This window comes from Erpetoichthys calabaricus, chromosome 2 (genome assembly GCF_900747795.2).
Source record: "Erpetoichthys calabaricus chromosome 2, fErpCal1.3, whole genome shotgun sequence".
In the NCBI taxonomy this organism is placed as follows: domain Eukaryota; kingdom Metazoa; phylum Chordata; class Cladistia; order Polypteriformes; family Polypteridae; genus Erpetoichthys; species Erpetoichthys calabaricus.
Window position 1 is genome coordinate 43,593,484 of NC_041395.2, and position 27,905 is coordinate 43,621,388.

The window sequence follows — 27,905 nt, forward strand, 5'->3', positions numbered from 1 at the left end:
TGATTCCTGTCTTGAACCTAATGCTGCGAGAATAGGCTTCTGCTCTCTATGATTCTAATTTGAGTATCGTACCACACAGTGTGTTAATAGTGTGCAGTACCACATGACAAAAACTTATTACTTTATTATCAGCAGAAAAAAGCAGTGCTGCCATTTTTAACACATTGTAGGTTTTGTTTTCCAGTTTTATCTTTTCCAATTCAAGGCTGTGCAGTTCAATCCAGTGATGAGCTACAAAGCATCCAGTGCTTTTTCTCCATTACAAGACATAATGCAGAACAGAATGTGGCTAAGAAACATCTTTACCAACCATCCAAACTGAGGAGGACCACCATCTCTGGCAGACAGAGCTAAATGTTAAAATGCCACTATCAAAGCCTTAGGTGTGGTGCTTCTACCTCAAGAAGAAAAGACAACAGAGGGCAACCCCTAGGCCTACCTGGAGATGTGGCATGCCTATGATGCCCTTGTTTAAAACTGAGCACATAAATTATAATTAAAAATTAACTTAATTTAAAAAAAATGTAAAAATGATTATTGACACATATATTACATATAGGTTACTTTCAATTCAGTATGGTGATATGGTTTGTACCAATGGTGCTGAGTCTCACTCATGGATATCTGAAATGTAAACCCAAATCCTGCCCTCCACATGGAGAGAAAAAATACCAGACAAAATGTTTATATCAAGATATTTTATTTTAAAGGACTTATATAAGCAGTTAAACATAAACATAAAGTTCCATGCAGCCATAGGTCCCATCTCATTGCTGACACACCATTATCACTAAATGCTTGTACTGAGTATGCAACTTTATATGCAACTTTATATATAATAAAAACATGTTGCCATCCATCCATCCATTTTCCAACCCGCTGAATCCGTACACAGGGTCACAGGGATCTGCTGGAGCCAATCCCAGCCAACACAGGGCACAAGGCAGGAACCAATCCTGGGCAGGGTGCCAACCCACCGCAGAACATGTTGCCATTCAGTAGCTAATTGCATTTTTATTTTATAATCCATTAAAATCTGAGGCCTACATATCATTGCTTTGTGTGCAACCCTTGCACTAAAACTGACTTTAACCAATTGTGCAAAGTGAGCCTGATTAGCAATTCTCATCCTACATCTTCATGCATGATTCCCAGAATTTCACGATTTAGATCAGGCATGTTTGGGTGTATCATGTTCACCGTATCCAGTCTTCTGTCAGAATTCCCCGAGGTATAGCCTTTTTATGAGAATAAGAACATTTTTTAAGTTTGGCAAAATTGAAGACATAACATTGAAGAAGTATTATGTTAACTATACAAGACCAAAAACTGTTGAACACATTCAGAACAAACTGCATTTATAATGCCAAGGAATTTTACATAAATAAAATATGTCTGGAGAAACTGAAAACCTCCTAAGCAAAGAGTTAAATTATAACATCAACTAAACACAGTAATACTGACTTTACAATGTACAGTACTATAAATTAAAAATGTAATCATTAAATGGAAAAATGCTTAAGCCACAAGCAACATTTCCAGCGTGTATTAGGGCAAAATTTTGGAGTGTTACCTCTGAATTTGATTTTAGGTTTTAAATCAATTTGTGAGTTGAACTCTTTGATGTAAAGTAATCAAACTAAATTTGTAAAAACATATTTACAACTATAATACAATAGCAGCAGTGCTTGAAGCTATATATTATTATTATTAAAATTAAGCATAAATTATTAATGTAAACATAGTTTGACAATACAAAGCATGGCAATTTTCCACCATCTTCAATGGGCAATAACAAAAAAGTCAAGAAAATAATGTAATATTGTGCCAGGAGGGTGCTGCAAACCTCTAAAAACAGAAGAGAAGCTTCAAAAAGATTTTGACCTAAGAAAATCATCAGTACAGTATGTGAATGGTAAAAGTTCTGGAAAGGATTAAAAACTGTGTATTAGGTGATCAAAGGAATTAAACCAGCTACCTGCAGTTAACATTACTTTTAAAAACTATGATATATGATAGATAGATATATGATCACCCTTAACATAATAAGTATAATTTGAGTCAGGAATGATACTATTATTTCCTTAGACTTAGTATGAGTGTTGTGTTTGGGACAATTCATGATGGACTGCTAGGTAATGTTATTAGCTGGATTGCATCTGGTATACCCGGTCCTTTTTAATAAGTGACAATATACAGTTACAGTGGCCCCTCAGTGTTTCCTTGTGCTTAGCATGTTCAGTTCAACTGATCTGCTGTATTTTGTGTATTTGAGTCAATTAACTGGTTATTACTCTACCAATCATATGCAATTTTGGTTTCAAGATCTACAGTTCTCATGCGAAAATTAAATGCATCACATCCCTTGCTTTTCACCTGGATGATGCTGCAACTCAAATTATACATGACTTCTACTAACATGCAATTCCTCCTAAAGTCATCCTAAAATGTTTGTGTAAGTGTATGAAAATAGAAAAATATGTAGCAAAACATAAAATTAAATGAATGTAGGAATTGTGGCTTAGTTGTTTGGATACTGAACTGTCACAAAGATGTTTGTTCAATCCCTGCCTTGGACTTACATACTGTGTTACCTTCAGCAAGTTACCTAAACCTTTCCAACTGTAACATATGAATATGAAAACAATTGTAACATTTTCTGAATTTGTCAGATAGGCAATAAAAACCCTAAATAACAAGCTTAGTGATAATCATTTGGTCCTTGACCTCAGATCTGGAGGGCTAAAAATGGGGTATAATTTTAAGGATGATCTAAGCTGGAATCTGTAGATGAGATGCTTCTTTTCAGTGTCATAAAATGACAATTCTGCATCTTTAAAATTCAAAAACACCAACACCTGGTTTGGCTTTCTTAAAAGGTTAATAGATGTGTTGGAGACAGCCTGAAATTTGCCACCAGACATCTTTATGATCCAATAACCATCTTCGGGATTTTCAGGAATTGATGTCTTCTTGCTGTGAGTATGTGAAACAACTCCCAAGGCCCATGAGCTCTTCTCACAAACATCTACCTCCCAGTTGAATTTTCCACTTGTTAATTTATCTTTTCCGATCACACAAGGCAATATGCCTGCTTCTGTTGGGTATTGACCTTCTAGCTCACAAATGGAGTTTGGATGGATTGCCTTGGAATTTAAAGCAAACATAAACCCTGTAGAAAAAGGAGAAAAGGATTGTAAGATTACAAAAGATATAATATGAGCAAGAGAATAACACCTTATTTGAGTCACAGTGAAATGGCTAACATAGTGAGTCCAACTGATTTTGTTTTCTTCCACAAATAGGTTTCTACTTGATACTGTGTGTGCTTAACCACCAACAGATTTTTAAAGCTAGATCCTATGTAGTGGGAGATGGTACCTATAACTACATAGCATCTCCTAGTGCTTCTTTCACCTTTTTGTTTACCCTTAATTTTAAGCTTCTTTTGAGAACCTGGTCTTTTGTAAGATTTGAGTACTTAATAGTGCTTATTGTGTAGTAGCATAAGAGTACTAACAAGTCAAAAATGAAATGTTTTATTAACAGCACCAATTAACAGAATTGGTGTTTTTGTAAGGTTTCTGACTCTTATAAAGCAAGCTGAGTAAAATTAAGTCAAACTACATATGGTCCTTTAGCACTAGAAAAAGGTCACCAGTTGCTGGGACTAGGATTCAAGTTTGACAATCCTGACTTAAAAAGGGGATCATAGTGACTGTTGTGGATGGTTCTGATTTGACAAAGTGATAGTAGGAGCTAGGCATGAGACAACATTTTGTTGTACTGACCTTTGTGGTAAATAATACTGCCAATATTTAATGTGGCCTTGTATAGTGTATTGTATGACTTTACCATACAAGTGAAATAAAACACAAAGGCAAGCAATAACTTGTTTTTGTCAAAAGAACAGTATTTTAAAAATCTGCTTAAAAAACAAGAACTGTAGTATATCACGAAAAATTTGACAGAGCCATTATTCAACCCCTGTAAAATGATGTGAAGTTGAAATTTGTCAAAAACTTGGAACAAGTGAGGCAGTGGTCAATAACACAGATCCTGGTCAGGATCCTGAGCCGAGAAATTAAACAATCATAAGGAAACATCAGACTGATCATCTAAGTCACTTAAGAAAGCACAAGTAGTACCATTGAGTACTGACAAAGTGTGATAAGAGGAAACTTCAGAGTTCAAAAGAGTCAATGAATAAATGCTGACGTTGGTAAAAAAAAATGCTTGTCTGTGTACATATAACCCCCCTCCCCCCCCCCATACCATCATGTGGCTGATTTTAAGACACAACATAAGCTGTGCAGCACAGATGAGATGTAGTAAAAGCTGTGGAAATGGGGGAGACGGGGGAATCACTTGGCAGGTCACCCTACCTAAGAGGTGGCTTCTAGTCACATCTAAAGTTCACATGTGAGAATATTGAAGAAGTAGAATCTTGAAGCAAATGCTAAATATAATGTTAAGTTTCAAAAAAATAATTAGTGCAAATGTCATTTTCAAAGAGTTTATTTTCGCCTTCCTCTGCCCCGTGCTGTTGAGGTAATGTCCTAGCTGCAGCAACCTCTTGCCATCTGAGTGGGGACCTTTCCACAATCAGCAAGAGTATGGATAAATAAGTAAAAAAATCTGAAAATATTAACACAAATATGTAGTATTCCAAATTTAAATTAAATAAGAAAAAATATTTTGACACCCATACATGAATTCATGAATTTTGACACCCATGAATTCCATTATTACTACTCCACTTATTCCACAACCTGTTCAATTAGTTTTGGATACAAAGCAGTAACCAACCCTGGGCAGGGTTTCAGCTCATCACACAAAAATGGACACTTTGTCAACTTAGAGAAGCCAGTTAACCTATGAGGAAAACTAGAGTAACTGGATAAAAGTAACAGGGATTGACAAATAATCAGGACCCTGGAGCTGTGAGGTAGGAAGAGTAACTACTGAATGCCCTGCCATAGTAAATCAAATGATTTTATTATAGCCTAATAGAAGTGCTTGAGATGCTATGAAAAAATTTCACTAATGTCTCTGAATTTACTTGTGGATTTCTGAAAATTATCTCTCTATTATAAAAAAAAATCCTGCAGAGAAACAGTGGGGCGACGAGACATGATCATCACGTTAAGATCACGGAAGACACTTAAAAGACCAGTGAGACGAAAGAGATCGGCCACAGAGCGTCTTGCGGGGACCTTAAACATGAGACTTTGTGCCAAGAGATTGACTCAGGACCGCCTCGCAGGGATGTAAAACATGAGATTCTTGTAAGACACACCCTATTAACAGCCAATATCAAATAAGACAACAGGCAGCAAAACACTCAGTCGTGTATAGAATTTGAGCAGAGCACACACAGATCCAGGGCTCTCAGTGCATATAAAGCGTATAAGAACAATATGTTATAGATGAAATGTCGACGAATAAGCGAAGAAGAAAGCAGCGTGGAGAAAAGAGACTCAAAAGCGTTGGAGAGGAAAAATGCAAAAAAGAATAATCTAGGTGCAAATTCAGAAAATAAAGAAAGTAATTATCAGCCCGGAAGGAGTGGAATTGAAAAAAAGCACATCCAATTGGGCTCAGAATTAAAAGACAGAGTAAAAGACAAAGTAGAACTTCATAAAGACGTTCACAAACGTTGGCGCTATACACATGCAGAGCAGGTTAAAGATTATGAAAGCAATGGAATTCAAAAGGCTCAAAAAAAATGTTGGCGCGATGCACATGTGGAGAAAATTAAAGAATATGAAAGCAGAAAATTAGAAAGTATCAAAAAAAAGAAAGTAAAGATCACAGTAGCACAAATAAACGGAAATTATTACTCAAAAAAAGTGAATATAATGAAATGGAGATCGAATATATGGACACAGGTGATATGTCAGAAGTATGTAAATATTGTAAGGCTTTGAAGTTTAAGTCAGAGGATTTCAAAAATGGGGTGTACCTCACATGCATTTATTGGTTACTTTGCAAAAAAAATGATTAACTGCTAATGATGTAGATCGCTTTGTCTGTGCTGAAATTCAAAACAGACAAACCTATCCTGAATTATGGTTCAAAGTCATTAAACACATGTCTCACAGACCTCATTTAAAAGATTCTGCATGATGGGACTCAAAAGATTCCAAAAATTATTTTTAACGAAGTTCTGAAATAAAAGTGAAACTAATGAAATAGCAGCAATTCAAAGAAAAAAAAATCTTAAAAGAGTGTATCCAGAAAACCAAACACGGGGGTTGGCGAGCGAAGCCTAATTTTTTATATAAAAATGTAATTAGTCTTAAAAATGTAAACATTTTCATTTTTCCTATAGAAAAGATAAAATAATATATTGTATATCAGTAAGACTGTGTTTGATTAAGAAGTACATAAACCACTATTAATGTGAAAAATTAAAAGCAAATGTTGAGTTAAATATCACATTTATTCTTCAATTAATAATACTGTATGTTACCTGTTTCCTTTTTTTTGATGATCAGAGGTCCCTTGTCACGTGACCCAGGGCTAAAGACAGGATACAGTAGTCCGTGGTATTCAATAGAAAATTTATGAATGACTGTTTTTGACTCTGCATTGTAGAAAGACAGCTCATCGCTTTTCTGGTAGACCCCCACTTTCTTGGGTTTTTCTTGTAGTTCGGTGACTGTGCTTGAGACAGCCTCGAACTGCTTCCCCCCACAAAGACGAATGATCCAGAATCCATTTCCAGGGCTCTCTGGTATAACTTTACTCATTTTGATTTCTTCAGTTGCCAGTCCAAGTGCCCAACTGCTCTTTTCTCCCACCTCCACCTCCCAATAGTGTCTTCCTTTCATTAACCAATCGCTGCCTGTGACACAGTACCACCTGTCTGGGCCTTGTGTATTTCCTTTGAATCGTATTTGTGATGCATCCTCATCCAGAGAAAGCTCATGGTGTGCTGTGTCAGGTAACAGGACCATATCAACTGTAGAGAACAGGCAGCAGAAGAAAGGAAATTAATGTCAAAATGAGCCTTTTTCTGATCAATAAAGAATAGTTATCAAATTTATTTCACATTTGTACCAAAATACCACTATTTAAAAAAGAACAATTTACCTTCATCTTTCTGTATATTTTTCCAAACTAGAAAAATGTAAAAATAATCAGTATCATTGAAGTCATTAGCAGTTAGAGTAAACTGTCAGATAGATTTTCAGCTCTTACCTCTGTTTGGAATAAATCCACTTTCCTCTAGAGACAAAAGAAAAGAAAAAGCGTGAATCAAATATATCAGTTTTACCTTGTTTACATTTTTAAAAAGCATTTACCTCACTACATTATAACCCTATTTAATCTCACTAAAAGATGTGTTTGGTCTTATTTCACTATTTAAAAATATTTAGAGACTGCTAATTTAAAAAGCAAATTCTTAATTTTAGGTTTATCTTAAGGAATTATCTGCCCAAAAACTTACACTGTGTTGTTTGTAGTGGTGGCCGTGACTAATTTTTAAGCTCATGTTTTCATCAAGAATGGAGATGACAATGTTTCTAATATATAGGCTTCAAAGGGGATCAGCTGAGGCAAAGGTTGAACAACAGCAAACAATATTAAACCATTAAAGTAAAACTCTCAAATTTCTCATGTCACATGAACCTCATATCATTTATCCAGCTGTACATCAACAATGTCCAAAAAGTGTGTATTTTTTACTAAAATACAAAAATTTTACTTCCAGAAAATGAGAGTGGTTCCTGAATGTGAATGATTTTTAAGTGACTTTGACATTTTGAATTGAAGAACTCCATGTTTGTGCCCTTTCATTGGTTAAGAGCATTGTCTTTAATTTAAAAGCTAGAATTTACATGGACTCACTTTGTTTAAAAAAACATGGGATAAGTAATGGATTAAAAAATCTGTATTTTTGGGTGCAGTATTATTTCAACTTTTGACTCAAATTGCTGCATTCCATGCAAATATCTTTCATACATATTGTGCATTCCACCATTCCTGTCCCTTGTCCCTCAGTGTATACTCCTGTTCACTTTTATTTAAAACCTTCACAATGCAAATGACTTCTTTCAGTTGATCTTCAGTTTTTCAGTGAAATCCAAATCTATCCTAATGAATATACAGGAATTTTTGTTCAAATAATACAATTATATGAAATAAGGCATGGTGGCGCAGTGGGTAGCTCTCCTGCCTCGCAGTTAGGAGACCCGGGTTCGCTTCTCGGATCCTCCCTGCGTGGAGTTTGCATGTTCTCCCCATGTCTGCGTGGGTTTCCTGCGGGTACTCCGGTTTCCTCCCACAGTCCAAAGACATGCAGGTTAGGTGGATTGGCGATTCTAAATTGTCCCTAGTGTGTGCTTGGTGTGTGTGTGTCCTGCGGTGGGCTGGCGCCCTGCCCGGGGTTTGCTTCCTGCCTTGTGCCCTGTGTTGGCTGGGACTGGCTCCAGCAGACCTCCGTGACCCTGTAGTTAGGATATAGCAAGTTGGATACAATTGGATTCAACATCACACCAAAAAGCAAAGCCAAAAACTGAAATCACAGGCTGATCCAAGTTGCATGAAGTTAATCGCAGCAACTCATAATGTGACTCAGTAGTATGTATGGCCCCCACGTGCCCGCAACGCACTTCTGATAATGCCTAGGCATGCTCCTCATGAGATGGCAGATGGTGTCCTGGGGGATCTCCTCCCAGACCTGGATGAGCTCCTGGACAGTCTGTGGTGCTGCTTGGTTGTGACAGATGCGCCAATACATAATGTCCCAGAATTGCTCAATTGGATACAGGCTTGGGGAAATTGTGGGCTAGTCAATGGCATCAATGACTTTGTCATCCAGAAAGTGCCTCCACACTCTATCCACATAAGGCAGAGTATTGTCCTGCACCAGGAGGAACCCAGGGCCCACTGCACCAGCGTAAGGTCTGACAATGGCTCTAAGGATCTCAACTAAGTACCTAACAACAGTCAGGGTACCATTGCCTAGCATGTGGAGGCCTGTGTGACCCTCCAAGGATATGGCTCTTAAGACCATCACTGGCCCATCACCAAACTGGTCACACTGGATGATGTTGCAGGCTGCATAACATTCACCCTGGCATCTCCAGACTCTTTCACATCGGTCACATTGTGCTCAGTGTGAACCTGCTTTCATCTGTGAAGAGAATGGGGTACCAATGGCAGATCTGCCAAATGAGCTGCACAGTGATGGGCTATGAGCACAGGTCCCACTAGAACACATTGGGCCCTCATGCCACCTTCTGTATCTATCAATTTGGTCAGAAACATGCACACCAGTAGCCAGTCAGAGGCCATTTTGTAGGGGTCTGGCAGTGCTTCTCATGTTCCTTCTCGCATGAAGGAGGAAATACCACTCCTGCTGCTGGGTTGATGCCCTTCTATAGCCCTGTCCAACTCTTGTCATGTAATGGCTCGTCTTCTGGTATCTCCTCCATGCTGTTGAGACTGCTGGAAGACACAGCATACCTTGTGACAGCACATATGGATGTGCCATCCTGGAGGACCTGGACTGCCTGTGAAACCTGAATTGGCTGCAGATTCTACCTCATGCTACCAGTAGTGACAAGGACACTAATAGAACTAGAGAAAAAACAGTCAGTAAGACTAAGGAGAAAGCAATTGTCTGTGGCAACCACCTGCAAAACCATTCCCATTTTGGGGACAGTCTTGTTGTTGCCTTTCCAGTGCACCTGTTGTCACTTTCATTTGCACCAATGAGATATATATATATATATATATATATATATATATATATATATATATATATGGAAGCGAAGGTTTGTGATACGGGTTGCATATTTGTAGTTGGAGATCCACAAAGGGAGAGAATGAATTGCATATCATAAAGTAGTTTTCATTCCTGAGCTTTCAGCTCCTGCCAGGAGCTGTCATCAGAGGATAATGATTAGACATACAAGAATCAAAGGCAATATATAGAAAAGGTGGGGAGGGAGGGTAATGGGGTGGGGTTAGGAGGGTGTTGGTCATACAGTTTTATTTATTATGAGGATGTTCTTCTTCTTAAGTTTGCATATGCTGGGTTCATGTCCAAATGTCTCTTAATGGCATTTTCGTTTGATAGCCAAGATTCAGCCAGCTCCCTTTCACTTTTAGTACTGGCCTTAAATGTTACTTGTACATTGTCCAACTTAAATGTATGTCCGGTTGAATTTGTGTGTGTATAAATCAGTGATTGTGAGTCCTTCCTTCTGACGGTGTTTTGATGCTCCTGTATATGTGTTGCGATTCTTTTTGACGTTTGTCCTATATATATATATATATATATATATATATATACCAGTAACGGCGCACTGCATAATGACGTGCAGTGAATACACTTGACTTGAGCATTCATAGTTTTTGTGTTTGCTCAGAGGTTGATGCGCTTGTTGCTTCCTGAGCAGCTTTTCTTTTCTCCACCCTAGCAGCTCGCTTCTTCTCTTATTTCGTCGGCATCTTATTGCGTTAAAACTGATTAAGTCAGTGTTTGTGTTCCAATTGCTTACTACGTTTTCTTTCATTTTTCACTTAAGTTGGCACTTAAGTCTTCAATCTGCCTCAAGAATGATTTAAGATATAAAGAGGTAGGGGAAGTGAGGGCAAAGGTGTTAGGGAATGAGAACGGCGCCTTGCTGGCTGCTGCCGAGAGTTGATTCTACAATAAAATAAAATAAAAATTAAAAGAGGAATAACCTTGGAGGTCAATCATCACCCCGAAAGCTGATAGTAGACATCACCTAGTATATGTGTACCAAATTTCAGATGAATAGGTCAAACGGTTTGAGAGCTACAGGGGATTTAAAATCCTGGACAGACAAACGGGCAGCCACGGTATATATACTGTCTGTTTTTTCTTATGACACAAACACCAAATTCTTAGAAATCATATACTTTATGAGAATGTAGTGACCTGGTCAGCCAGTATTTACTATTCATATAATTATATGAATATATATTTGTTCTATTCCCAGGGTACCAAGTAATAATAGGAGATCTATTGGCTAATATGAAATCTAAAGTGATAAGTGAGAATGAACACAACTTTTGGTTATTTAAACACTGAATAGTCAATTCATTCTGTAAACTATTCATACTGGAGTTTGCCTATACAATAACATTTGAAGTGGAGGATGCAATTATCTATCTGCTCCATGAGGCTTATTCTCACCTGGACAAAGCAGGCAGCACTGTGTGGATTATGTTTTAGATTTGTCCAGTGCCTTAAATACCATTCAGCCATCCCTGTTAAGGAGTAAATTAAGGGATATGTAGGTGGATGAGTCGATGGTGTCCTGGATAATGGACTGTCTTGTCAGGTAGACCACAAACTGTGATTCTGATATGGATATGAGCAACACTGGAGCACCACAAGGAACAGTCCTGTCTCCTTTTCTCTTCACTCTGTAAACCTCTGGCTATAAATATAATACCAGGTCATGTCACTTACAGAAATTCTCAGATGATCCTGCATTTATGGGGTGTATTGATAAAGGGTATGAGATAAAGTATGCAAAGAGAATTATCTGCATCTTTAACATCAGCAAAATCAAGAAACTGGTTATTGACTTTTGCCGCAGCAAAGAACCTCTTCTTCTGGTCACTTTTCAAGGAGTGGATAAAGAGGTGGTCCACTCCTACATGTACCTGGGGGTCTGCATTAATGAACTGGTTGGAGTGGTCTCAGAACACAGAGGAAGTGCGTAAGAAAGGGCGGAGCAGGCTCTTTTTCCTTAGGAGACTGTATTCCTTTAATGTGAGTAGTAACATCCTTCACATCTTCAACAATTCTGTGATGACCAGTGTGATTTTCTATGCTGTGGTTTGCTGGGCTGGTAAAATCACTTCAGGCAAGGCCCATCAAATCAACAAGTTAACTAAAAGGGCAAGCACAGTTATGGGATACAGTCTTAATCCCTTGGAGATCATTGGTGTCATTAATTATTAACAATGCTGCACATTCTCACTCTGACACACTTACACTGGGAACTTTCAACCAACAAAATATTCAGCTGAAGTGTGTGAAGAAATGCTGCAGGGGCTCCTTTATACGTATGGCAATGCAACTGCATAATGCATCACTGTGACTGTGACTGCCAAGTCAGAAGTTTTATTTCATTTCAATTTTCTTGCTTTTTAGTCATTTTGGTGTGTGTACAGGCCATAGTGTATGTATGTATGTATGTATGTATGTATGTATGTATGTATGTATGTATGTATGTATGTATGTATGTATTTGTTTAAAGAACTTCTGTAAAAAGACAAATTTCTATCTATCTATCTATCTATCTATCTATCTATCTATCTATCTATCTATCTATCTATCTATCTATCTATCTATATATCTATCTATCTATCTATCTATCTAGGTGGCTGTAATTAAAGTGAAATACATAGAAAAACTTTCAAAGACAGTAGAAAGTTGTGTAAACTTTACACAATAATTGAGTTTGATTTTGAACCAAAGTCCCTGTGGCACAGTAGTGCTAATTATTGCATCATCTTGCCTCTGTTTTTCCATAACAAGTCACATTCTAGTTAAGATGTTACAGAGAGAAATAACAACACTTAAATGTGGTCAAACATGCAATATAGTGACTATGTCAAATACATTATCTGTCATCTGATCTTTCTTTAACAAGATAAATACATGTCAAAGCAATAAAGCGGAAAAACCAACCCTGAGATGGAGCCTGCCATTTATGTGCATGTTTTATGTATTGTAAAAGATCTAACATCATTAAATAGTTTTGATCAATTTTCTGTGTATGGCCCTGTCAAGCAAAACAAAAATACTTTCCATCTGATAAAGTTTAGTTTTAAATTCAGGTTCATACCACAAAAACACATATTTAAGTTTATTGTCATGTGTACACCATTCAATGCAATTCTTACTCTCTTTAGGAGAGTGAGAGTGAAACAATACCAACAAAAGACACACACACACAATAATTTTTTATTAATTTTAATTAAAACAAAGAAGGGAGGCACAGTGGCGCAGTGGGTAGCTCTGCTGCCTCGCAGTTGGGAGACCTGGGGACCTGGGTTTGATTCCCGGGTCCTCCCTGCGTGGAGTTTGCATGTTCTCCCCGTGTCTGTGTGGGTTTCCTCCGGGCGCTCCGGTTTCCTCCCACAGTCCAAAGACATGCAGGTTAGGTGGATTGGTGATTCAAAATTGGCCCTAGTGTGTGCTTGGTGTGTGGGTGTGTTTGTGTGTGTCCTGTGGTGGGTTGGCACCCTGCCCGGAATTGGTTCCTGCCTTGTGCCCTGTGTTGGCTGGGATTGGCTCCAGCAGACCCCCGTGACCCTGTGTTCAGATTCAGCGGGTTGGAAAATGGATGGATGGATGGATAAAACAAAGAATAATCCATATAATCAAACAAACTTAACAAAACCAAAATTTAACTCCCACCATAAAAGAAGGAGAGGAAAGCCAATCTGACAAATCATATCTTTGAAGCAGCAAGGAAGGATAAGTATCCTTTTCCCTGATATAGAAGATTATATTAAAATGTCATTGATTACATGATGCCATATTTTAAAAAAGCTTTGAACAGATCATCCCCATGTGATACTTTGATTTTTACCAGTTTCACATAGTATGGGACATCAGTTACCCCACTGACTTAAAAGTGGTGGGGTTGGGATTCTTCCAGTTGAGTAACATAAGGCTATGTGTTTTTGAAAGGAAGGGACTTTAAAATGTTTTTATAAATTGTAGAGATGCTATCTGAGTCTTCAAGACTGATCAGTACAGGATAGTACAAAATAACATCAGCACAAAATGCTAAATAAAAGATAAATATAGGAAACAGAAATGTTTGAATCAAAGTAAGAACAATAAACCAGAATAAAAGTACAAAATCTACAAAATACAATAATTAAAACATGAAAAATTAACATAATTTTAATACAAATTCAAATCATCATGAGCACCTGGACAGAGAGGGTAAACTGAAAGAAGTAATGGAAAGCTGAATGTCTTTCTGAACAAACAGGTTAGTTTGGGGCACAATGAGATTGCCAGATTCAGTGGACTGTAGTGGGAAGACAGGAGCATAATGATGGAGAAGGTTACTGATGTAGTGTGGAGTAAGGCCAATTAAATCTTTATACATGAGTTAATATATTCAGTCCTATAAGTCAGGGGAGTCAGAGCAGAATGGATATTTTGTGTTTGCTGTTGCAAATCTGAGTAAGAGTTTTTACAGCAATGTTTTGAACTAACTGGAGCTGTGATATAAGATAAGAAGGGGCACCTGCTAGTAGGGGCACCCTGCCTGAGGTTTGTTCCTGCCTTGCGCCCTGTGTTGGCTGGGATTGGCTCCAGAAGACCCCCGTGACCCTGTGTTAGGATGTAGCAGGTTGGACAATAACTGACTGACCTGCTAGTAGGGAGTTACAGTAGTCGATGTGGGATGAAATAAAAGCACGGACAAGTTTGTCAGCATTAGAATAGAAGAGGAATGAGTGAACATGGAATATGTTATGGAGGTGGAAACTAGAAAGTTTCTTAATGATGATATCATTAGGAGGAGAGACTGAAAATGAACTAATTTTTTTAAGCTGAGCTTTAGTGCCAATTAGCAAAACTTCAGTTTTGCTACAGTATTGTTTAATTTTAATATTCCATCCAGATTGTTCTTTCACTAAGGCAGATTGTGAGCTGAGAAAACTCTGATGAACATTCACTTTTAACATTGAAACAGATCTGAGTATCATCCACATAAATATGATAACCCATTCCAAAGCTTGCTACAAGCTAACTAACTAATGAGTTTGGGGACCACAACACACTTAAGAACATTTGACAGAAAAGGTAAGTCAGACATAGACTGAAAATTGTTCAGATTGGCAGTATCATGACCAGACTTCTCTAATGCTGGGGTTGCAGAGGTGATTTTTTATGTACAGTAGCTGGCACAGTGCTGGTGTCAAGAAATTTATTTACAGTTATTATTGTTATAATAGGCGGAATTATGACATGAAGGCAGGATTTCGTAAGAGGGGTGGGACGAGATCCGAGATCCAGCTAACAAGATGTAGAACTCATCCTACAGAGCAGATTATAAATAAATGTAGATGAACCTGATGATAATTTTAAAAATGAGATGGAAGGAGAGGGAACACATGGAAATTACAAAAGAAAGATGAACTTACTGAATATTACTTACATTAGAATTATTTAGTTTTATAATTGTAGCACAAAAAAGTGAAGGAATCATTCACAGTCTGAAGTGGAAGAAGTCATCAGGTCAGATGCAGGTTGAAGTAGTTGTATCAGTCACAGTAAACAAAACCCTTGGGTTATAATGCCCTTTATCTATCATTCTGCCATAATATTCATTATTGGCTTCATTTAATGCATTTCTATAAGCAATTCAACAGTCTGAGAAACCCATGCCATGCACAGTGAGGCCAGTCTTATGTGACAATCTTTCTAGGCTTTGGCCAGCTGCTTTCACAAGGAGACTTCTCTGTGTTTTTTAAAGGATCTACTTTATTTAGTGCTGACTGAAATACTGTGTTATCGTCAACAAGACTATCTAATGTGGATGGAAAAGTGGAAGACAGAAAAATATCAGAAATTAATCCAACAAGGACAGCGGGGCAGATATTTTTAATGTTAGCAAAAAAATGTGATTTTCCATTTTAAAGCAGGAAGATGCACTAAGACTGTAAAAAGCACTGCCTTATGGCCAGAGAGGCCCACATTAGTGTTCTAAGTGTTGCCAACAAATAACCCAGATGGGCAGACCAGGTCAAATATGTGACCACCAGAGTGACTAGGAAAATTAGCATGCTGTACCAAGTCAAAACAGTTGAGTAGGAATAGAAATTCATTTGTAAGTTCAGAAATGTGAATGTCAATGAGAAATTAAAACAAAAACAACTGTCTTGGAAAGTGAATGTCACTGAGTTTTTAATTCAGCCGGATCAATTAAATAAAATCCATTTTGGAGGACAACAGTGACCACGAAGTAGGACAGAGTTTTAGAGCCAAACACTTGAAGGATAATGGGCATTTAATGGGTAATCTTTGTATGTTCTGCTCAGATGTAACAATTATAGCCAAACCACCACCCTGAGCTGAGCTGTGAGCTACAGCAAGCCACTACAAAGTTAACATGGCCGAATGGAGTTACTTAATGTTTTGTTCATGTGTTAGGCTTTTGCCATGTTTTATCTAAGCCTAACACATCTACATTGCAGTCCATGATGAATTCAGACACTGCCACTGCTTTACCATTTACAGACTTTGTGTTAGGCAAGGTGATGATAGCAGCTGACAGTTAGCTGTGCACAGATATATAACCTGAGCTTATTTCAAAATAGCATAGACTTTGCACTTGACCACCTTATACCCAAAACCCTGAGTGCAATGCCATACTTCAGAACAAATGCTGCTGTTGAACGTCCCAGTCATGGCCTGGTGATGTTCTGAGCCACAGTCTACATATTTCAGATTCCAAAAAAGTTTTTTTTTGTATTATGGTGTCACCATTTACTCTGAACAAAGTGCATTTAAAATGGAGAAGTTTGTTATCAGAATATTTCAGCATAGTGGAAATCCAGTATGTAGCTGAGAAATTGCAAAGCTGACTTCTTTGAGCAATGACTGGAGTTCAGGATGTCTCAGTATTAAGCTGTGGGTAGTCAACAAGCGATCATCTTAGTACCTTAAGTCTCCACAGAAAGTTGATGCCAAAGTGTCCTGGAAGATTGCGTGGTTCCTCACAGGACCAGTTAATTAACAAAGAACCATTTTATTCTGGGAATGGTTCTTTACAAACGAAATCAGTTCCTTGAGCGTTGTAAACTTATTTATTATGTGGACAAAGCAGAAATCTTTAATGTGTATTAGGCTAATTAGCAGAATACTGAGAGGGCAAGAAAACCTGAACTTAGTGTGTGTTATTAGATAGATAGATAGATAGATAGATAGATAGATAGATAGATAGATAGATAGATAGATAGATAGATAGATAGATAGATAGATAGATAGATAGATAGATAGATAGATAGATAGATAGATAGATAGATAGATAGATAGATAGATAGATAGATAGATAGATAGATAGAAATTTATTTGTCCCCAAGGAGAAATTTGTCTTTTTTGCAGAAGCTCTTTAAATTAATAAACACATAAATAGTTGATAGATAAATAAACAAACTAACAAATAGATAAATCAATAAATATACACACACACTATGGTTTTAACACACACCAGAATGACTGAAAAGAAAGAAAACTTCTGACTTGGCTGTCACAGTCACAGTAAGGCATTATGTAGGCCTATTGCTGTTAGTATAAAGGAGCCCTCATAGCATCTCTTGACACACTTCTGATGAATAGTTTTTGGCTGAAAGTCCTCAGTGTTGGTATGTCAGAGAGATGATGTGCAGCATTGTTTGTAATGACACTACGTTTTGTTTTACTTCTCTCCTTCACTACGACCTCTAGGGGGTCCAGAGTTTGTCCTAAAACTGAGCTTGTCCTTTTAATTAGCTTGTTGATTCAATGGGCCTCTTTTGAAGTGATGTTACCAGCCCAGCACACCACAGTGTAGAAAATCAGACTGGCCATCAATGAGTTACAAAAGATGTGAAGGATGTCTCTTCCGATATTAAAAGAACACAGTCTCCTAAGGACAGAGAGCCTGCTCTGCCCTTTCTTATATAGCTCATCTGTGTTCCAAGACCAGTCCAATTTGTCATTAATGTGGACCCCCAAGTGGAATATTTCTACATCCACTACTTGAATAGTGACTACATAGAGATTCTTTTGTGAGATGGTTTGGTTTGGTTTTGCTGATGTTAAGTTGCAGACGATTCACTTTGTACCAAGTAACAAAGTTCCCCACCAGACTCCTCTCCTCTGTCTCATCCCCCTTACCAATGCACCCCGTAAGTGCAGAATCATCTAAGAATTTCTGCAAGTGACATGACCTGATGTTATATTTGTAATCTGAGGTGTACAGATAGATACAGATGTAGACAGTGATTGCCCTTTTAAAATCATGAACCTAATCTGTTAGTAAAATGATTACCTTTATGCTTATGTACTTTGACTGTCTTATGAATCAGTAGAGTACTGAGGATATTTTTCTAGATACAGTACCTGAATCACGTATCTCCAATACCTCGCTGGAAATTGGACGCCACATTCCTTCTGGAAATTAAAAAAAATATTTGTTGAAGTGTAAGATGAAAGTATAAAAAAGATTAAAATTAAAGTTGCAAAGATGCCTTTACTTACTGTACAAGCAATGGTCCTCTAATTGTACTCCTGCCTTCATAAATGCATTCTACTCTTAACAGGTAAAAGCTTTCTTATTTCACTGTTATTATTTTGTAGGTTGTAGATGTTTTATTAGAGCATTTCTGCCATTCTTGTTCTTAATTAATTTCAAGTACCATATGAATTGTATGTCATGTTATATATAGTTTTTTCATTTACGATTTTTTAATAATTACATTCCCAATGATCTTAAGATATTCTCTAAGAATATATTTGTTATTCCCTTGCATATTAATGTCTCAAAAATAATACAAGTATAATATTTAAATAATGTGACTCAGGCGACGCCGAGAGTGGCAGCCTTTTCAGCAGCTCCGTGTAAGACTTTATTTTTCTGGAGCTGGACAGTTTGACATCTGTGGCAGAGCGACGGGCGCTGAGCAGGCTCCTGTCAATCATGGAGAATCCACTGCATCCACTAAACAGTGTCATCTCAAGACTGTGGAGTAGCTTCAGCGACAGACTGCTGTCACTGTCCTGCTCCACTGACAGACTGAGGAGATCGTTCCTCCCCCACACTATGCGACTCTTCAATTTCACCCGGGGGGGGTAAACGTTAACAATATACAAAGTTACTGTCTGTTATACCTGCATTTTTATCACTCTTTAATTTAATATTGTTTTTGTATCAGTATGCTGCTACTGGAGTATGCGAATTTCCCCTTGGGATTAATAAAGTATCTATCTATCTATCTATCTATCTATCTATCTATCTATCTATCTATCTATCTATCTATCTATCTATCTATCTATCTATCTATCTATCTATCTATCTATCTATCTATCTATCTATCTATCTATTTTCCATCCCTGTGTTTCTTATTGAGGTGCAGTTCTTTATTTAAAGTACAATGTATTATTTTGTGTTTCTAATAGTACCCTAGGTTCTTGTCTATAAGCTGGACTCGTGTATAAGCCGGACACCAAAAATCATACGAATTTTTAAAATAAAATCTTATCATAGATAAGCCGGACTCATGGATAAGCCGAACGTACTATAACCTATAACCAATAGAAGAGAGGGAGGTCAGTGGTCTCACTCGCACCCATTTAATTTCTTTAAGGGGGGAGAGAGTGTGAGATATTGACATCTCTCTCACTCCCCGCATGGCGCGGCCGGAGCGCGTTCTTTCTGCTCTGGGCGTCGCCGAGTCAACACGCGCGCGTAGCGGTCATTTAAATTGTGAGATTATATGTAAGCATATTTAAATATATATCGCGGATTTTTTGCTGGTTCGCGGATTTCTGCGGACAATGGGTCTTTTAATTTCTGGTACATGCTTCCTCAGTTGGTTTGCCCAGTTGATTTCATACAAGGGACGCTATTGGCAGATGGCTGAGAAGCTAGATTGCTTACTTCTCTCTCTCTCTTGCGCTGACTATCTGTGATCCTGACGTATGGGGATTGAGCAGGGGGGCTGTTCGCACACCTAGACGATAGGGACGCTCGTCTAAAAATGCTGAAAGATTATCTTCACGTTACTATCTTTTGTAAAGCTGATTCCTGAAAAGACATGCTGCACAGTGCTTCGCATACTTAAAAGCTCGAAGGTCACGTATTGATTTTTGACTGAAAAACAAACTCAGTCTCTGTCTCTCTGTCTCTCTCTCTCTCTGCTCCTGACGGAGGGGGTGTGAGCTGCCGCCTTCAACAGCTTTGTGCCGCGGTGCTTCGCATACCTAAAAGCCAAACAGCACCATTGATTTGTTTGCTAGAGATTGTTTTCTCTATCTATGTGACATTCTGTGCTCCTGACACACACACCTTTGAAGAGGAAGATATGTTTGCATTCTTTTAATTGTGAGACGGAATTGTCATCTCTGTCTTGTCATGGAGCACAGTTTAAACTTTTGAAAAAGAGACAAATGTTTGTTTGCAGTGTTTGAATAACGTTCCTGTCTCTCTACAACCTCCTGTGTTTCTGCGCAAATCTGTGACCCAAGCATGACAATATAAAAATAACCATATAAACATATAGTTTCTACTTCGCGGATTTTCTTATTTCGCGGGTGGCTCTGGAATGCAACCCCCGCGATGGAGGAGGGATTACTGTATAAACTGGATTTATGTATAAGCCGATATTCTATTTTTTCATTTTCACAACTTTTTTCCTTAGATAAGCCGCGGCTTATAGACAAGAACTTAGGGTAATAGTTTTTGTTCAGTTTTGTGTTGTATATTAAATTAATTTATTGGCTTTATTAGCTATAAATTAACCCCCACTTGCTTAATATAAGCTTGACTTTCCTAAGGCCACTTTCTTTCAGTAGAGATGTCTTCATTTCTGCATTAGAAGTGTATTTTCAAGATTAATTGCAATAATAAACATAGAAATTTATAATATTAACCTAGATAATCAATTTCAGCACATATTGCACCTAAGTTATTTTTTTAAAAATGCATTATTTTGTTTAAGAAAGACACATTGAAAATTCCAGAATTTAAAAGTAACTCTAGATTCTCTACTTTTACATTTTTTTCAACATTGAATTGATTATATTTAGGCGCCATCTTTCCTCAATATGACTTTATCATCACCATATAAAAACAGTTTGTTTTCATTTAAGTATTATTGAATATATAAGTAACCATAATATTAAATAAGCTAGAATTAACTGTAAGTTCTTGTGAAACTCCATCTCCTTTTACAACTGATGCTGTGTATCTACTAGAGGTGGTTCAGTGGCAGCGCTGCTGATTCACAGTAAGGAAACCAGAGTTCACGTGTCGGGTCCTCCCTGTGTGGAGTTTGCATGCTCTCCCTGTGTCAGGTTAGGTAACTTAGCTACACTAAATTGGCCCTACTGTGTGTTTTGTGTGTGTGTGTGTGTGTGTGTGTGTGTGATTGGACTGCCCACCTCTGAAGGGTTTGTTCCTGCCTTGTGCCCGATCCTAGCAGCGACCCTACAACTCTGGATTAGTAAATAACATGACTAACTATTAGGTAAAGATTATGTGATATCTACATAAGTGAGGTTTTGAATAAAAGTCTCCTTCTGGAAGATTACAAAAAAATAATACAGTTCACATTTTTATGTTGGGCTCCACATATCATGCCTCAGTGGAGATATACATAGGGAGAGGTGTTGCAGCTCAAGGGCATTGAGCCTTTTTCTCATAGTTTATAAAATAAAATCATATTATCACTAATGAATTATATACTATTTTTCATGTACCACAGTTATCATCATCATTATTTATGGAGTTAAACAATTTGTGATTTTCTTCAAAATACTGTTTTCTTAGTCTTTATCTACTTTTTGTGATGAACAACAAACTGGAAAAATACTGTATAGACAAAGCCATCTTATCCTTAAAATATATATAAATATATAATCCCTCCAAATTTTAGGTTTACCCCCATGTTTTCTAAAGTGGAAAGTGCCCAGGAGCCGTCTTATTGGCATAACTACATCATCTAAACCAACCCCTTTCTACTCCAAGGTTCTTCCCTTTATCAAATACTTCACACTATCATAAAAAAGCAAATAACACTATACAATAACCTCATTTAGGCCATATGCAATCAAAATGTCATTCTTTTATTGATCACCCTAAGTTTATAATTTTATGATAAGAAGATGCACAGTTGTCAGTAAACTAAAAGCTCACTTGAATATCTCAGTCCTGAACAATGTACATTGCATTGAATGTGAACATAGAATTTCTTCATACAAAAGATTACTGGTAAATATGAAATAGTTTTAATATACAATTAATGAATTCGTAATGTTTAGAAGGGTGGGGGGAAAAAGATTAGGTAAGTTTAAAAAAACAATTAAAAGTCTTGAAGGCTAAAAATGGAACCCTGATTTTTTTACCTATTTAAATGTTCTAAATCCATATATAAATCCATCCATCCATTTTCCAACCTGCTGAATCCAAACACAGGGTCACGGGGGTCCGCTGGAGCCAATCCCAGCCAACACAGGGCACAAGGCAGGAACCAATCCCGGGCAGGGTGCCAACCCACCGCAGGACACACACAAACACATCAAGCACACACTAGGGCCAATTTAGAATCGCCAATCCACCTAACCAGCATGTCTTTGGACTGTGGGAGGAAACCCACGCAGACACGGGGAGAACATGCAAACTCCACGCAGGGAGGACCCAGGAAGCGAACCTGGGTCCCCAGGTCTCCCAACTGCGAGGCAGCAGCGCTACCCACTGCGCCACCGTGCCGCCCCCATATATAAATACAATGGCAAAATGTTTGGCATCTTTCCATGGCCAGCATAACATAGTAAACCATTCAGTGTCATCCGTGCTTGGCCATGAAATCATTCAGTGTCCATTCATACCCAGATAGAAAAACTATGATGTCATTTCCTTCTCCATCCAACCTGGACAACAAACTATATATGACCTCACGGAGCCTAAAATCAGTATTTAATAAAGAACCCACATCTAAGAGTAAAGGCATAACACACCAGGGGCCTCAAGTATAACACCACTCGTAGAATTCATACTTAAGCAAGGTGTACGGACAAAATTGGAAATGTGTGTATGCATAAACAAATCAAATGCATAATCCCAATCAAGGTGAATTTTAACGCATGTACAAGGTACCTATAGCCCTACCCCGACTCCTCCTTGAATTTTGCATATTTGAATATGCAAATCAGTATCAATGGCCCCTTCAGTTCTGTGTTTTTTAAAAAGATAATGGCAAAAGCACGTACAAAAAAGAAGAATTTAAGAAAATGCGAAGTGGAAGCAAGGAAAAACATTCTATTTGTTGGCTTAAGCAGTGGTATAAGCAACAAAAGGAAGGTGATTGAGTGATACAGAGTGGAGACACTCAAAAGTTCAAGTTTAGAAAGATGTACAGTACCTGAAATAAAAAAGTAGTCAGATATCAAAGTCAATGTGAAAGGCGAGTCACAGCCCACCGTTTCTTTATTCTGTTTCAGACAATATTACAAAAGAGGACCACCACCCTCTTGGTGGTGATGGTGCTGCTGTACCCAGCACATTTTCAGGCACTGGCTGCACACACATCTCTGCCTTGGAAACCACCAGGCAACCATCTGCCTGTGTGCTAATGGAAGCTGTTCTGAAGTCAAAAAATGCAATAGTGGATGCTGTAAGAGATGTGGCCAATGAACTAAGGAATATAAGGGCTGTAGTGTATGATATTGACCACAAATTAATTGAATTGGTTAAAAAATAAATGCTACATCTGATTACCTGTTTTTACATTCTTCTAATTACATTCAAATGAAGTTGCAACACTGTCCGATTTGGCTGATCATGGTGGGTCAGGGTCAGGTTCATCATACTGTATCTCTTCAAGTACAGGTAAGCCACGATTGTGTGCCACATTATGCAGCATGCTACATGCTTGCACAATGCAACACATTTTCTGTGGACTATAGTGCAGCACATTAATAGAGTAGAAATGCTTTCTATTTACATAAGCAAATTCATTCTCTAAAGGCACCTTTATAGTGTTGTGTTGGCGCCAAGCACCATAACTGATTGATTTGTTGCACTTTATATGGCTCTTTGAAGTGATCCTTAAAAGGACTGCTTTCCATTTTACCGCACTAGTTGGAAAAAACACCTGTGATTGTGCAGAGCTGCCATCTTTATAGGCTCTCCTGCTATTGATGATGCAATGGCAGCTCATTCTTGTGGTGATTCATCCCTGGCTGATTTAACTTATCCAGCACCATTGCAATAGCAATGTGCATGCAGCTGACCACTCTGATTATATTTGGAAAACCTGACATTGCTGTGAATTGTGATTTGACGTTTGCCAGTTCAACCACAGTGTAAGGAAATCTTATCTATCTGGATGACAAGAGGATAATACCATCCTATACAGCTGGCATAGTGGGACTCAGTGATGTTTGTGAAATACCCAATCAGTTAGCAAGTTCACATTGAAAGCTCCTGTGGCTAAAAACCTGAGAGTGGAAAGAACTTACAAAGGGGCAGGTAGAGCATAATTGCTCAAAGTCTGTCTTTGTAAAGCCAGAGTCGGTTCAGCACATGGAAAATGAAATCGACTTAGATGGCAGTCATCATCATCTCTAAATATGCGCTGTCTTCTAATTTTTACATTTGCAATGTCTTCTAACAATGCTAAATCAGCTATTGTAGTTGGAATAGACTGGTCATTCCGTGCATTATATTGTTACAGAATGATTACAATCAAGTACCTTAAAATTGTAAACGATATAGAATTAATTTCACTGTATTTGATACAACTGGATGTGAAACTAAAAAAGAAAGGGGGACAACAGAAACGGTATCACTGCTTTGAGGATGGGTGTCGCCCATTTGCAAAACCAAGCAGAAAAGTGTGCAAAGTTTAATTTTTATATGTCTCGAAGTGGAAATGGGCATTAGGGAACATTTTTGTGCATACACACTGTTTATTCATGAGGACCCAGGAGTGACTATAACTAAGAAAAGCTCAACTGGGCCAATGTTTATTTTCGTAATAGCCTTGCCTACTAAATGGCGTTTACCATATTGGTACCCCAACCCTATACCTTTTGTCTGGTTTTCATAGAATAGGTATGGAAAAAAAGAGTACAAAGTGATTTGTAATGGTACACTATACTTCCTCACATCTTCTGAAAATGCAAACAAAGATCTGTACATATTTTGTATATCAAATAACCCATTTACAACATGATGAAGAGAGGTTTTTTAACATTAAGAAGAGCTACATAATTATATTTGGGTTACATTTCTTCTCCCAGATTCCCACTTCATGTGATCTTTTAATATAATTTATATAAGGCTGCAAGGTTGGGTATAACATATTAAGGTAAACTTTCAAGATATGTAGTTTAGTTCAAACTTGAAAGATTAAGTACAGATGGCATTAACAATGAGCATTTGGGCATCTATTACAGCTATGAAAGAAGTATAAAACATGAAGCATACAGCACATTAACACGAAACCAGTTTTTTTTTTTTTGTTCTTCTTTAAATGTTTGACCTTACTTTTTCATGTAATTACTACTGTGTTCCTTGCTGCTCATGAAACAGTGAAATCCAAAGTTCAGAAACTGAAGTGGCATGTCACTTTCTTATAAAGCAGCCTAGGAAAGTATTTCCTATCTCAATTGCACAAACATAAGAGTCATAATGTAAGGTATTTCTATTGCAGACTAGTAATGGAAGAACACACAAAGGAGATCAATTGAACACTGCAATGTGCCAGCGACTATGCAAACACTTTTGAAAAACATTACAAAAGAAGCAGGCTAGCATCTTCATTACAGTATTACATTCAGGAAAATACTCAGCAGGGGTCAACATTTTTGTAGCTAAATTTTGGGAATCTGAAGTAAACTACTGAGCCATGTAGTTGAAGCAGAAACCTTGACATCCTTAAGAAGAGTCTGGATGAGATATTGGGATACTGAGACAGTTAGCTATTTGCCAAACAAACAAGCTTGATGTCTGAATGGTCTCCGCTCATTTGTCAAGTTTCTGCATAATTTCTTTCACTATGTATTAGATTCTATCTCAGATTTTATAATTATTGCTATCTGTAATAAATATAATCTATTCTGCCAGCAATAATAAAGTTTTTCATCATACTTACCTTCTTTTTTATTCTTTCTACATCTTCCGCAGCAATCTAAAAAAAGACATAAATTTAGCTACCATTTATTTCCACTATATTGTTAAACTAGTTTTCTTAATAAAAGGTATGGTGACATCCATTTACCCATTTGTTTCATTTGACTCAACTCATTTTAATAGGGTATAATTCCTATCTGCAAGCCAGTGGAGCAATATACAGTACATTTACAATACAATACTTCAAGTAAGTAAAAAAATAAAAGTTGCATCCAGTAACAATCACATAACACCATCCCATAAATCATATCTTTCCAAAACCTGTTTATTTCTTTTGTGGTTGCAAGGAATGAGAAGACAAACTACTTTATACCACGACAAACAGTCTAAAGAAATGCGTGTAAATGTGGGAAAAGAAAGCGGGGAGTATATAGAAAAACCCACACAGACACAGGAAGAACACAAAAGCTTTACATAGTGATTCGCCATGCTTGGAACACAACAGAAGCATTCCATGGAGTTTTAAGTCAGCAGTGCTAAACACTGTAATTCCCACACTTTAACACTACACTCCAAATTTATCTTGATATACAGTGCATCCGGAACTCTACCATTCTCAATTTTTTTATTTTTAATAAATTTGCAAAAATCTCAAGTAAACTTTTTTCATGTTGTCATTATGGGGTGTTGTGTGTAGAATTCTGAGGAAAAAAATGAATTTAATCCATTTTGGAATAAGGCTGTAAACATAACAAATGTGGAAAAAGTGATGCGCTGTGAATACTTTCCGGATACACTGTACATTTATCTTCTTTTAAAGTGGATAGATGCAAATCTCTTTATAATGAAGCCTTTTTTGTAATGAATAATCAAGCAAACAAAATGACTAGTTCTATATATTTAAAAAAAAAACTACTTACATTCGACCAAAATAATGAATAAGATCACAGAAATCAAAATGAAACATATTGCAATTATCTTCCATATATCCATACCTATAAATGAATACAAAAAAAAACATTATATATCAGTCAAAACTCAAACTCCTTACACTTTAAAACTCAATTCCTTCTATTCTCATTCATTAAACTGGTCAAGCAGAAATTGTAATATACTGTTACATACTGCCCTATAGCACAAATTTAGTCTTCATTAAATAAGGAATGGAAATACAGCCGTCCTTTCAAAAGGAGAGACTGGCATCAGGTATCATACTATTGAAGAAAATAAGCAAGGAAATAAAAAAAAGACATTAATTCTTTGTATGTTTTTGCATTGCCTTGTTTATGCTCTTCCATAGTGTGCATTTCATTTGTATTAATCATGAAAATACAATAGATACCATATTTATGCAAAAAAGCTAAATTTATGGTACAATCAATATCTTTATACATCTATCAATATTATTAACCTAAAGTTCATAAATACCTTAACAATCCGTTTGACCATCTTTTTTATTGCACTATAAAATCAAATAAAATAAAACCTCTCACAGTGACAAACACTTCATTGTCAGACACCTCTGTTTAAGACATAAATCAGCTCTAAGCAAATGCATCAATTCTGTCTCTGTAGATCAGTTACATGTACAGTATACGCTACTCCTCTGTGGCTACTCCTGTTGGTTTATTCTTAGACTTACCAAACTTTAGCAATATACGCCTGTGGACTACAATCCACTGCCTTTAGACTTCACCCAGATATGACTGCCACTGTAGCTTATTTTTTATGAGTGTTCTGTGTCCCTTACCCTAACCTAACAGAGAAAAGAACTTGTTTTCCAAACCCCCAGCAGTAAAACAGAGCCAAATGTACAAGCAGAAAAACAGGCTTAAAAAGTTGTAATCAAACAATTAGTGCCATAAATAAATACAAAGTGAGGAAATTAATGGCATACAACCTGGATCATCCTGTAGTTCTGAAAGCAAACAAAGATTAGAAATGCATTCAATACATTTGTCGATTCCAGACAGCCCTTCTCTTATTAGTTACATACAGTAACTAAAAGCATTTAGGTGACTGGTTGCTCTGCCTCAGAGACTT

At 37.3% G+C, this 27,905-nt stretch overlaps 1 protein-coding gene across 1 annotated transcript in view; it reads right to left on the minus strand.

The window, feature by feature from the left end:
* Nucleotides 1-683: 683 nt before the first annotated feature.
* The window catches only part of LOC114642847 (ret finger protein-like 4A), a 33,027-nt gene continuing 5,805 nt past the window's right edge, over nucleotides 684-27,905 (minus strand). The window contains exons 2-8 of the mRNA XM_028791607.2: nucleotides 26,783-26,857; nucleotides 25,885-25,920; nucleotides 18,131-18,181; nucleotides 7,207-7,233; nucleotides 7,099-7,125; nucleotides 6,476-6,967; nucleotides 684-3,172 (exon numbers count right to left, since the gene is read on the minus strand). Coding sequence (XP_028647440.1) covers nucleotides 2,712-3,172; nucleotides 6,476-6,967; nucleotides 7,099-7,125; nucleotides 7,207-7,233; nucleotides 18,131-18,181; nucleotides 25,885-25,920; nucleotides 26,783-26,855 — 1,167 coding nt within the window. The 5' untranslated portion in view covers nucleotides 26,856-26,857 and the 3' untranslated portion in view covers nucleotides 684-2,711. The remainder of the gene's footprint in view (nucleotides 3,173-6,475; nucleotides 6,968-7,098; nucleotides 7,126-7,206; nucleotides 7,234-18,130; nucleotides 18,182-25,884; nucleotides 25,921-26,782; nucleotides 26,858-27,905) is intronic.